Source organism: Podarcis erhardii (genome assembly GCF_964252035.2).
Source record: "Podarcis erhardii genome assembly, chromosome: 17".
In the NCBI taxonomy this organism is placed as follows: Eukaryota; Metazoa; Chordata; class Lepidosauria; order Squamata; family Lacertidae; genus Podarcis; species Podarcis erhardii.
In genome coordinates this window covers 27,672,072-27,685,504 of record NC_138515.1, presented here as the reverse complement: position 1 = coordinate 27,685,504, position 13,433 = coordinate 27,672,072, and the positions used below count along the sequence as shown (strand labels likewise).

At 42.4% G+C, this 13,433-nt stretch overlaps 1 protein-coding gene across 1 annotated transcript; it reads left to right on the top strand.

Annotated features, from left to right (window-relative positions):
- The first annotated feature begins 8,225 nt into the window (after nt 1-8,225).
- Nucleotides 8,226-12,769, top strand: LOC309332500 (uncharacterized protein). The gene is made up of 3 exons (XM_081845731.1): nt 8,226-8,361; nt 8,681-8,906; nt 11,930-12,769. Exons 1-3 carry the CDS (start codon nt 8,259-8,261, stop codon nt 11,940-11,942), a joined length of 342 nt encoding a protein of 113 aa, XP_081701857.1. The 5' UTR covers nt 8,226-8,258; the 3' UTR covers nt 11,943-12,769.
- Nucleotides 12,770-13,433: the final 664 nt, after the last annotated feature.

Here is a 13,433-nt window from a genome sequence, read left to right as displayed (position 1 = left end):
AGCTCCATCTGGTATGCAGGCTGAGACCCTACCTGCCCGCAGACTGTCTCACCAGAGTGGTGCATACTCTAGTTATCTCCCACTTGGACTATTGCAATGAGCTCTATGTGGGGCTACCTTTGAAGGTGACCCAGAAACTACAACAAATCCAGAATGCAGCAGCTAGACTGATGACCGGGAGTGGCCACCAGAAGCAAACAACACTGGTCCTAAAAGATCTTCACTGGCTCCCAGTGCATTTACGAGCACAATTCAAAGTGTTGGTGCTGACCTTTAAAATCCCAAATGGCCTCAGCCCAGTATACCTGAAGGAGCATCTCCACCTCCATCGTTCTGCACAGACACTGAGGTCCACCTCCGAGGGCCTTCTGGCTGTTCCCTCACTGCAAGAAGTGAGGTTACAGGGAACCAGACAGAGGGCCTTCTCGCTAGTGGCGCCCACCCTGTGGAACACCCTCCCTTCAGATGTGAAGGAAATAAGCAGCTATCCTATCTTTAAAAGACATCTGAAGGCAGCCCTGTTCAGGGAAGTTTTTAATATTTAAGGCTGTACTGTTTTTAACATTTGATTGGGAGCTGCCCAGAGGGGCTGGGGAAACTCAGACAGATGGGTGGGGTATAAATAATAAATTATTATTATTATTATTATTATTATTATTATTATTATTATTATTATTGGCTTGTTCTGGACTGCAGGCCCAAAGAAGGGCTTGTGGGAGTCGTTGGGTGCAGGGATCCCAAATAAGGATGTCAAAAACACCAGAGTGATCAATTCTGGTGCTTTATTCTGTATTAAAAGAAAGGTGTAGACTTACAGCAGATCAGTCTGCCAGGTCTCCCAGCCTTTAGAGACTTGGGACAGACACTGCAGCAAGTATATGACTTGTCCTCACTCAAGCAAACATTCATACATTCTTTATATAAAAAAACAGCATATGGCAGTTTGGCCAGGACTTCCCATTGCTCCACCTGACCAGATGAGGGCATAGGTGGCAAATACCCAAATCTTGCAGATAAGATTCCCCTTTCTGGGCTCAGAGCCCAGGCCCTCAAGCCCACAGATAAGGATAGCATCAAAGCAAACTCCATTAGCTTCTATCAAAGCAACTGAATATATGAGCTCATTGATACAACTGCCAGTTAATTGTGTGCTTATCTTGACTACCAAGATGGTGTTTGCAGAGCTTCCGGGACAATTCACCTTTGGTTCTTCGCAGGGCTTTATGAACAAACCCCAAACAATTATTGCTTTTAATATTTCACTGATATGGTGACTACTTCTTACGACCATTTGTTTTGTTGGCATATGACAATAATGCTGTGTTGACGTTTGCAACAGAACACAAGAAAGGCTCGAGTCTTGCTTTTCAACACTTGGAAACTGCTGTCTTGTTATAGATCCAGCAATGATCATAGAATTGTAGAGTTGGAAGGAACCCTGAGGATCATCTAGTCCAGTGTTTCCCAACCTTGTGCCTCCAGCTGTTTTTGAACTACAACTCCCATCATCCCTGACTAGCAAGACCAGTGGCAAGGGATGATGGGAATTGTAGTCCAAAAACAGCTGGAGGCACAAGGTTGGGAAACACTGATCTAGTCCAATCCTATGCAATGCAGGACTATGCAGCTGCCCCATACGGGGATTGAACCTGCAACCTCGGCATTATCAGCACCACGCTCTAGCCAACTGAGCTATACTCCTGGATCAGCAAACAAGGTGCTCACGCAGGGAGGCTGTGACAGCTCTCCTCTGATGTGTAAGTGTCAATGGCAGTGCCTGCACATCAGAGGGAAGTTTTTATTTTTTTATTTGGATTTGATATCCCGCTTTATCACTACCCGAAGGAGTCTCAAAGCAGCTAACATTCTCCTTTCCCTTCCTCCCCCACAAGAAACACTCTGTGAGGTGAGTGGGGCTGGGAGACTTCACAGAAGTGTGACTGGCCCAAGGTCACCCAGCAGCTGCATGTGGAGGAGTGGGGAAGCGAACCCGGTTCACCAGATTATGAGTCTACAGCTCTTAACCACTACACCACACTGGCTCCAATAGTCACTCAAAACTACTGCCTATATGTGGCAACATATCGCTTTTCCTTTGATGCCTCACGCTATGGTTGTCAAATAGGCAAACTTGCAGCTGAAGTGCACATAATTGATGGCTGAAGAGCAAAACATCAAAAATTCACGTGACAATAAAACAATGGGTCACCATAAGACGTAAATTTGAACTGGTAGGTTGGAATATCAAAAAGGCTGGGAACCACAGATCTAAACTAAACAGCCCCCAATGTAATCTTTCCTTCAAGGGGAGTTGCTCCAGCCCAGGGGTCAGCAAACATTTTCAGCAGGGGGCTGGTCGACTGTCCCTCAGGCCTTGTTGGGAGCAGACTATATTTTGAAAAAAATATATGAACAAATTCCTATGCCCCACAAATAACCCAGAGATGCGTTTTAAATAAAAGCACGCATTCTACTCACATAAAAACAGGCTGATTCCCGGACCGTCTGTGGGCCGGATTGAGAAGGCGATTGGGCCGGATCCAGCCCCCGGGCCTTAGTTTGCCTACCCACGCTCCAGCCCATCCATCATTTTGTTGGGCATTTATCTGAACCTTTTCCAGCTGTGCAACCAACCTGCCTTGTTGAGGTGTGCCAACCAGAACATGTCACAGTATTCAAAGTGCGGCTGCACCTACATTTGTATAGAGACATTATAATATCAGTAAAATTAAAGCTGTCCTGCCAACCGTGAGCTCCTATCGCTCAGAGGCAAAAGTAAGGAGGTTGGAGAAGAACAAGCAGCCAAAGCACTGGGAATAAATGAGCCTTTCAGACCCTATGATCTGTTCAGAAAGTTACTATGGTACTCTACTGGTTCAGGCGTTCAGGCATTCACAGTCACCAAGTGGTTTCCTCTTGCTTTGCCACATGACTTCCTCTTCTCCCACCTGTGTCTTGCTGTGTTAGGTCCCTGATGGGTGCCAAGGATGTTGCTATGTCTCCAGTTGGCTCAGTCAGGCAATGTCTGCAGAGACACTTCTTGTCAGCAATGAGCTTCCATCTCCTTCTCGCTTTGCTGCTCTCATCAGGTAAGTGTCCAGTCACCATCATATAAAGCCAGATTTTTGCAGATCGTGTCTCGCCCACCGGAAACACCGGGCTCAGTTTTAATCTTCCACTTGCTGGAATGACTGAAGAAATACAATAGTTTTAAAGAGAGTTGCTGTACTGATCTCAAATGGGTGAAGAGTAGCGACAAGGCAGGATAAACGCACATGCCATGCGAAATGCTGCCAATGTCAATTCTCTGAGAAAACTGTTGTAGGTTTCCAGCCCTTGATCATCTTTCTCTGACCTCTCTGCTTTCTGCTGCTCTCACCTTTTCTTTGTCTCTATCTGTTTTTCTCTTCCTGTCTCCTTCTCCTTCTCTTTTTCAAACAAGAAAGTGGTATTGGTATCATTCAGTCCTAATCCACAGAGAATATAAATGTTTCTATCTGTCTGTCTGTCTATCTATCTATCTATCTATCTATCTATCTATCTATCTGTCTATCTGTCTATCTGTCTATCTATCTATCTATCTGAAGAAGTGTGCATGCACACGAAAGCTCATACCAAGAACTGACTTAGTTGGTCTTTAAGGTGCTACTGGAAGGAATTTGTTTTGTTTTGACTATGGCAGACCAACACGGCTACCTATCTGTAACTGTATCTATCTATCTATCTATCTATCATCTATCTATCTATCTATCTATCTATCTATCTATCTATCTATCTATCTATCTATCTATCATCTATCTAATCTATCTATCTATCTATCTATCTATCTATCTATCTATCTATCTATCTTTCTATCTATCTATCATCTATCTATCTATCTATCTCTCTATCTAATCTATCATCTATCTATCTATCTATCTATCTATCTATCTATCTATCATCTATCATCTATCTATCTATCTATCATATCTATCTATCTATCTATCTATCTATATCTATCTATTATCTATCTATCTATCTATCTATCTATCTATCTATCTATCTATCTATCTATCTGATATGCTTGCAGATATTTGCCTTATAGATATCAAAAGCATCAAAATGGGAAAGGAGTTAATAGAAGTTCTCAATTCCAGCCTCTTCTCAATAGTCACTCGTATAACTTTTTTTGTACTTTCTACAATGTTGTGATAACAAAAGCACAACTTAGGCACAAAAATTTGCAGGGCACAAATGGATCCATGTATTTGGGGGACCCTTATGTCACACAATTCTCCCTTTTTACTTTTGATTCACAAGTAAATCTTTCAACTCTTTTATTTTGCATTTTTTTCCTTATAGGTTCTGCTCTTGATCAGTCTCAAGACATGGTCGTCAAGAAAGGGGACAATGTAACCCTAGACTGTTCCCAAAAAAATTCCAATTACGTTAGCATGTACTGGTACAAGCAAGAGCGGAAGACACATGCACAGCTTCAGCTGGTGATTTATTCAACAGGGACTTCTGATGTTGAGAAGGAATTTAAAGACCGTTTCAAGAGCCCTGGAACACAGAATAAGCGGCTGTCTTTGATCTGTGAGGGAGCTCAGCCAGAAGACACAGCCACCTACTTCTGTGCCAAGCAAGATCACACAGTGAGACACCAGCTGAGGAAGACAAACACAATTCTCTTCCCAGGAAACAGGACCACCTGAATATATCTTGCAGGCCAAGGACAAAAATGCAAGGGGGAAGGCTTTTCATAATGTAACATGGGACACTATCTACCAGGAAGTTCTCCTCCACAAGGCCTGTTTAAATGAACAGGGGCTGTGCAAGAGCTTGTACATTTATGGATGAAGATATTTTACCGAGGCAGACACATCATCTGATAATGATAACTTTTGACTCTGCAAGGCCTGAGGAAGAGTCTATCTACTCCCCTCAGTCTGTGCTCTTGCGCAGTTCCCATTCACTTCAATGGCCCTTGTGAGAGAAAACATTTTTGTGCCCCTCAGAGCAAAACTTGCAAGTGATATCTACAGCGCCATCTTTACAAATGAACAACACCACAGATTCCTGCCCCAGTGCATCATGTGCCGCCTGCCACAAGGCCATAGACTTGTTTTCTTCTCTTATTTCCTCATCTTTTTATCTCTTTTTCATTGCACCCCTGCCTTTTTATATCTCATCATTTCCCTAATCCCAATTTTTTTGTAACTTGGTTTTGTTTTTCAAATTTACAGTGTGGGGGCAGGATTTAGCCCTAAGTTACTAAGGTAATGGGGCCCTTTATAGGTCCAGCTGTCCTTTGTCAACAAAAATTGTCACTGTTTTTTGTGTTGAATATATGCTATATGGTAATTTATGGACCTAATAGGTATCTATTACTTGCATTATAGGAGCCTACACAACACAAAACACTGTTGCTGTATGTAGGTTTTATTTTATTTGCTTTTTATCTTATATTTTGGAAGTGTACATCCAGGTGTTTTTTTCCTTTAATTTTTTGGGGGACCCCCAAGAGAGTGGGGCCCTACATAGCTTGTTTATATATAAATACTGTACTGATCCCTTCCCATAGTCCTCTCCCCATAAACTTACATCTGCAATAATAAAGCTGTGGCATGTGTTCATTTGTCTGATACCAATGCTCTCCTCCCCGATCCTTTCCAGTAGGGGTCAGTGGTGTACAAATATATGACATGTGCTCACTTTGAACTTTGAACACAAGTTTGGTTGTTTAGCCCAGGCACGGTCTATGCCGTAGCTGCCTGAACTTTTGAGGTTTTCCCCAGCTTGCCTCCATGAGAACCTTTAACAGGAGATTCCAAGACTTGGATCTGTTCAGCATGCAACACATGTGCAACTACCACACTATAAAATACAAAAATATAGTGTTATCTCGCGTTAAGAACTTAATTTGTTCCGGAGGTCCGTGCTTAACCTGAAAGTGTTCTTAACCTGAGGTACCACTTTAGCTAATGGGGCCTCCTGCTGCTGCCGGAGCATGATTTCTGTTCTCATCCTGAAGCAAAGTTCTTAACCCGAGGTACTATTTCTGGGTTAGCAGAGTCTGTAACCTGAAGCGTATGTAACCCAAGGCACGACTGTATATGTTTTGAAGCACAGCCATCAAAAGAAGTCCCCTTGCCACCCGAAACAGAGGATTGTTCATTATGTTTGATGGCGGGACATAGCCTCTCTTCTGTGTCATGGCTTCCTTTTAAAACTATGGCCCTAAGGCCATATTGTGTCCCATTTCTTGCTCTGTTGAGGCTAAGAACCTAAGAACTGCTAGTTAGACAAGGTCAAAAGGCCCATCTATTCCAGTATTCTCGTATGCGGTGGTCCTTCATTTTCTCTTGCCCACCTAAGTTTCATTGTGCTAATTTCCTGGTTGGCATCAAATATGCTACTGTGTCTTCTGTTGGCTTAGTCAAGAAAATGTCTCCTCAGAAGTGTTCAAAAGTCCCAATAAGGCTCTGCTCCAAGTTTTGCGCTTCATGGTGGTCAGGAAAAGGACAAAACCAATTATTTTTAAATGGACTGGTAAAAGCAAGAAAGGAAAATGGACGCCCAGCTTAATCTGGTTGTTTTTCCCCCAACAGGAGAGTCTACCACTGAGAAGGAAGTTTAAGGCTGCTTCAGGAGCCCAGAAATGGAAATTTTGAGTTGTCCCTTACCTAGCTGAGAGACACGGGCTCCCAGTTCTCTACCAAGGAAGATTATACAGTGAGAGGCAAAAGCCAAAGAAACAAAGGACAGACCTATTCATAGGGTTGCTGTTACACTCACAGCAACGCCAGATTTACTGATGCCTGGGCCCAGTCCAAACTGCACCTGTCTGTCTGGGAAACTGCAGAAATGGAACACTATTTTGTCTACAGAGGTCTTTACACTAAAGGAGACAATAGATTTATCTATTGAAGAATGGAAGGGACTTGACGTAATGTTTTGTTCCTGAATAACAAAGCCTCTGCAGAGGAATTAGAAGCTTTTTGGAATTAGAACATTTGTGCAGGAGAGCAGGAAAAAAAAAAAAAAAAAGAGGAGAGAAAACAACAAGAACAACAAGAATAATAAGAACTGGACAAAGCTGGAAGATAGACTCCTTCCAAGATTGGACACTTGAAATTGAAGATGACCAAAAGACGGCAAAGACTATCAAAAAGACGGCAAAGCGGACTGGTGAAGGACTATGGCTTAGATGTGGGAGCTCCAGGATGACAGTAGACTTGATGGACATTGGGGACGCAACCGGGAAAGGGGGGAGGGAAATTTGGAATCCAAAGGGTGTTAAATTACATTTTATTCTTTTTTCAACTTTTTTATGTTAATCTGTACTGCATATTAAAGAGGGGAACTCGTGGAAGGGAACAGGTCGATTTTAGGGGATGGGAAAATACCTTTTAAATTGGGTCAAAGATAATAATTTTAAAACTTGGGGTAAGAATTTGCTGAATCTATCTGAAAGAATTGGAATACAAGAGGGGGGGGGAGGGGAAGTCCTGGAAAGATGCCAATGAAGATGAGGTTTTAAATTTGGATGTTTTTCTTTTTTCTGTTATATTTGAAAATCTTTAATAAATATAATAAAAAAAAACTGCACCTGTCTGTGGTGGTGAGATAATAATGAGTACACAGCAAAACAATAGACAATCTGTTGCCGATTAATGGTCCACCCCAATCATCTGTCTTGTTTTCCTTATAGTGCTGTGGCACTCATGTCCTGCTTAGGGGGGGGGGGGCTTCCCACAGGTTCATCACTGTGAGAACAAGATGCTAGCCTATACTAGCAGGCCTTTCTTATGTTTCTTGTACAGTGGTACCTCGGGTTACAGACGCTTCAGGTTACAGATGCTTCAGGTTACAGACTCTGCTAACCCGTAAGTAGTACCTCGGGTTAAGAACTTTGCTTCAGGATGAGAACAGAAATCGTGTGGCAGCAGGAGGGCCCATTAGCTAAAGTGGTACCTCAGGTTCAGAACAGTTTCAGGTTAAGAAAGGACCTCCAGAACGAATTAAGTTCTTAACCTGAGATACCACTGTATTGAGATTTGTCCACGGGATTTCTTTTAGCAAAACTAAAGGTTGCCATTGAATGCACCTTGTCGTCTCCTCTGAACAGCACCCTCCCCAGCAGACTCTGCTTCTAGCCACCTCCTACCCCCACCCTCCAAAAAGTGGTTTCTCTCTCATTTCCACTCCCTTGCCCACAACACCTCCTGTTCTCCCATCTGGGTTTTATTGCAGTCGCTACGTGAAAAGCATCAAGGATGTTGCTGTGCCTGGAATTGGCTCCGTGGGGCAAATGTCTGCTGAAATGCTCCTTTACTCCAGTAAGCGCCCATCTTCTCCTCACACTGCTGTTCTCATTAGGTAAGTGACATATTATGACTGCCCTCATGTAAATTGGTGACCTTCCAGTGTTTCTGAACTGGGATTTACTTTTAACACCAATTGGAAAGATAGGATCCACTCTTTTTTTTTTGGTGTCTGTCAATAGTTTTTACCAGAGTTGAAAATGGTACTGTCAAAATATTATTTGTTCATGTATGCTGCTTTTTATTATTGTCTGGGGTCAAGGAGGTCTAGAAACACTGTTTTCGAAGTTGCAACATCTCCCTCCGATCGCAAGCCATCCGATTCAATTCTCATCTCTTTTACTTGTACCTTCGTTTTGTTTTCACTCTTATAGGTAGCGCCGTGCAGCAGACTTCAGATACGATTGTCAGGGGAAACGAGGAGGTTCTGCTGAGTTGTTTCCAAGAGAAAACCACTTTCAGCTACATGTACTGGTATAAGCAAGAAGGGAAGAAGGATCCGCAGCTCCAGCTGGTGGCTTATTCGGTGGAAGGTTTCGGAGGAAGTGATATCATTCAGAAAGAATTTGAAGGCCGCTTCGAGAGCCGCGGAATGAACGGGTATGTCTTCAATCTGACCTTGAAAGACGCAAAGCCGAGCGACACAGGCACCTACTTCTGCGCCAAGCAAGATAACACAGTGAGCCAACTGCACAGGAAACCAGGCACAAACCCCTTCATCAGGGAATATACATGAGCGTGATAATGGCTGTTACACGGGGACAGACTCATGAGTGTAGCTGGGGTTTATGCTGGGGGGGGGGGAGGAGAGAGGACCACCCACCTGTCATCACCCTATGTCTGGCTCTGTCTTGCAGATTCGGAATGAAACTTCTCAACAACAGCTGCTTTAAATTACTGTAATTTTTGCTCTATAAGACTCACTTTTCCCCTCCTAAAAAGTAAGGGGAAATGTGTGTGCGTCTTATGGAGTGAATGCAGGCTGCGCAGCTATCCCAGAAGCCAGAACAGCAAGAGGGATCGCTGCTTTCACTGCGCAGCGATCCCTCTTGCTGTTCTGGCTTCTGAGATTCAGAATATTTTTTTCTTGTTTTCCTCCTCCAAAAACTAGGTGCGTCTTGTGGTCTGGTGCGTCTTATAGAGCGAAAAATACGGTACTTTCTTTTGATCCCAAATGCTCAGAAAAATCTGCCAAAATCTTCCTCCAATTTCTACTTTTTGTTAAGTATTTTTATTTATTTATTTACTTAATTTGGGAGGAAGGCAAGTGCCCCCCCCTTCCACCTACACCCATGGAGAGACCCAAAACACTTTGGTACATGAGGAGAAAAACCCACCAACTTCCCAGTTATTAGCATGGGGCAGAATTCACTGGGAGGTTCTCCAAGTCCCATTAAGAAAGGGGGGGGCAGGAACCGTTTAGGAGTCACATACAGCAGCATTCTTGGTGCTAGATAATTTTAAAAGTACTGGACCCAGAGGACCTTTTCTGTGAATGGAAGTGACTTTTCTTTTCACAGACGGGATGGGGAGCCAATGGAGGCTCCCACTGAAGGGAGAAAAGGTTTAACCGAATACAGCCTGGCATTTCCTTCAGATGAACAAGTGCAACCCCACACTTTGCCTAGAAAGCACAGGTCCGAGCCTTTTTCAGTTTGTATTGCTGCTTTCGCTGGTAATCTGCTGAAGTGGAGCAAATGTCAATCAAGATTTCCATGGAGTGGGTTTCTCTCACCACCCCTGGTGAGGTGGGAGCAGCTATGGGTTATTCTCCTCTGGCACCAAAAATATTTGGGGCCTTTTCCTGCATCATAGCCATGACAGTCTACATTCCCGGTATTTTCCCTGCATAAGGGATTTGTGTTTGGTTTCCTGTACAGTCACCTCACTGTGTCAACTTGGCTTTCTTCAAGGCCAGAGGCAAAGAATACCAATTTGCTCCAGGGCTCTCAAAGTGGACTCAGAATTCCTTCTCAATGAGAGAGCTTTGTCCAGGGGGGAATCACCAGTTGGAACTGTGGAGCCTTATTGGGGTGTGTGTGGATGTGTGTGGATGGATGGATGATGCTGTTGTGATCATATCCTGCTTATGGGTTTCTCACAGACACTTGATTCATTGTTGTGAGGATTCTCAACTAGATGGGCCACTGGCTCTTATTACATTTCTTTATTTGAGATAGGTCCACAGATTTTCTTTCAGCAAAACCAGACTGCCGTTTAATGTCCATCCTTGTCTCCCCGAAGCAGTTCCCTCCCCAGCTGACTCTGGTTCCAGCCTCCCTGCTTGAGTGTTTTCTCTCATTCCCTTTCCTTCGCCCCACAACACCTCTCCCATCTGACTGAGCTTTATGGCATTAGCTACTTGAAGATCGTCGGCCATGTTGCGGCATCTGGGGTTGGCTCGGTTGGGCAAAGGTCTGCCGAAAGGCTCTTTTGCTCCAATAAAGCTTCCATTTCCCGCTCACTTTACTCTTCTCATCTGGAGAAGTGGCTTATTATTACCACAATTGCTTAAACCAGGGTCGCCAAACTTTACTGATGTGGGATTTTGAACCCCAACCTGAAATATCAGGCCCACTTTTATTTTTTGTTCATATCAATAGTTTTTAACAGCTAAAAGTAGAACTGTCAAATATTACCTGACATATTCATATATAAAAAAAATTCCTTCCAGCAGCACCTTAAAGACCAACTAAGTCAGTTCTTGGTATGAGCTTTCGTGTGCATGCACACTTCTTCAGATACTTCTTCAGAAGTGTGCATGCACACAAAAGCTCATACCAAGAACTGACTTAGTTGGTCTTTAAGGTGCTACTGGAAGGAATTTTTTTTGTTTTGACTATGGCAGACCAACACGGCTACCTATCTGTAACTGATATTCATATATGCTAGTCTTAATTGACTTGGGTCAATTAGGTCCCTGAAAAAAAGAGTGAAAGTCTCATGAAAGCCTTCAAAGAAAACCTGTGCTGGTACCATTGACGTGACCCTCTTTTGACTGTGACAAGACCCAGTTGTGAATCACAAAACCCAGTAATTTGTACAAGACCTGAGTAAGCTGGCAGATTTTTGACTTAGAGATCTAGATAACCTGAAGCTGCAATTCTTCTCCTGGTTATTTCCAAAAGGGTTTTGGATGTTTTATTTTATTCTTCTGAATATGCTAGAGTTGTCACAGAAAAAACAACAACATCACTTAAGTTCTAAGGTTTACAATGTACTGCAGAGACCCAAATCTTTTAGAAATACTGTTTTGAAGTTGCCTGGTGCCTTCGCTGCACATCTTTAGATGCCAGGCAAAAACGCTCTTCTCCCCCACCTCTGGCTACTTAAAACAATTTATGGCCTTTTAAACTGTGGTTTTTTTGGGGGTATTGTTATTGTTTGTTATTATGTTATGTATCTTTGTGTTTTTATATTGTAAACTGCCCTGTGATCGCTGGATGAAAAGCGGTGTCAAAATTTAATAAGTAATAGTAACGACATCATTACTTAATTGTAAGTCACCTGAACTGATTCTCATTTGTATTTTATTATTTTTCTGTTGAAAACCGCTCTGGGATCTTCGGATGAGAGGCAGTATACACATTTAATAAATCATAATAATAAAATTATTCTTACAGGCTGTGCTGTTAAGCAGTCTCCAGACATGGTTGTCAGGGAAAACACATCAGCCACCCTCGAATGTTCTCAACTGAAGACTAGTCATAGCTACATGTCCTGGTATAAGCAAGAAAGGGAGAAGAACCCACGGCTCCTGCTCATTGTTCTATCTACAGAAGGAGGATCACAAATTGAGAAAGAATTTGAAGGTCGCTTCCAGAGCCCTGAAGTAAAAAAGAATTCATTGCCTCTGACCTTGAAGAAAGCGCAGCTGGGAGACACAGGCACCTACTTCTGTGCTAAGCAATATCACACAGTGAGGAAACAGCACAGGAAACCAAACACAAACCCCTTCACTGGAGAATGTATGTCTATGTGATAATGGCTGCTATATGGAGACAGGCCCAAATTATTTTGGTGCCTGAGGAGAGAAATCTCAAGTCGCATCTACGAGAAAAAGCCCACGCCTGTGGCTATAGAGTTGGACTGGGACGTGGGGGATCAGGGTGGATTTGATTTAAATCACTGGTCAGTAAGACTTGATTTAAATCATTCTTTTTACAGAAAGACACATTCTTGCTGGTATAATCTTAATATTTACAACCAGATGAAGGTTTCCTTTTTGGAATAATAAATTTTCAGAGTAGTTTTTACAGTTATATCACAAATTACTGATTTGGTTATACTGTTAGAAATACATAGACAAGATACCGTAATTATGAAATTAGAGAATTTCTGCTGTACTTCATTGGAAGGAGAAAAATAACAGTGTCCTTAATAAGAATAGAAACAATTTATTTAACTAAAACAGTAACATAACAGCATATGTATCCATGTTTGTTAACTGAGGCGGTTAAACAATTGGGGGGGGGGAACGTAGACAGTTTTAGTACACATGAAAAACTTAAAACAAATCCTTATTTCCTGATGAATATCCTTTGGACTATAATCTAATTTAAATAGAAAACTATCTTTAGAAAGATTTTTCCTCCAAAAGCATTTTATTTTAAAAATCCAATTTATATTTTAAAAATCTGATTAAAATTTTAAAAAAATCTGATTAAAATTTTAAAAAAATCTGTTTTGTTGGGGTTTGTTTTATTTAAAAATATTGATTTTTATCCACCCAGGTTCAAATGCCTGAAGTCTTTGGAGGAAAAGTGGGATATAAATATGGTAAGAAATAAGTAAAAAAACAAAACTACACACACAGAACTTGGTCACAAACATTTCCTCCTTAAGGAGGTTGGTGGCAGAGGGATGGCAGAGCAGTTACCAAATATCCTGGAAGATATGGCCTATCTGGATCCATTTCAATCTGGATTCTGGTCTCGTTTGGGGACCAATTCAGTCTTGGTCACCCTGCTAGATGACCTGTATAGAGAGGACAGGGGAATGCGTTTCTGCTCCATCTGTGGCTTTTGATACCATTGACTGCATTAGCCTCTTGGACTGGTCAAGTGGGATGGACATGGGGGCACTATTTTACAGTGCTCCCACTCCTACTTGCAGGGCTATGCCTAG

Coding starts and splice junctions, on each gene's coding strand:
- LOC309332500 (XM_081845731.1), top strand. CDS start 8,259: ATGTTGCTGTGCCTGGAATTGGCTCCGTGGGGCAAATGTCTGCTGAAA. Junction 8,362..8,680: donor CACACTGCTGTTCTCATTAG/GTAAGTGACATA, acceptor TCACTCTTATAG/GTAGCGCCGTGCAGCAGACT.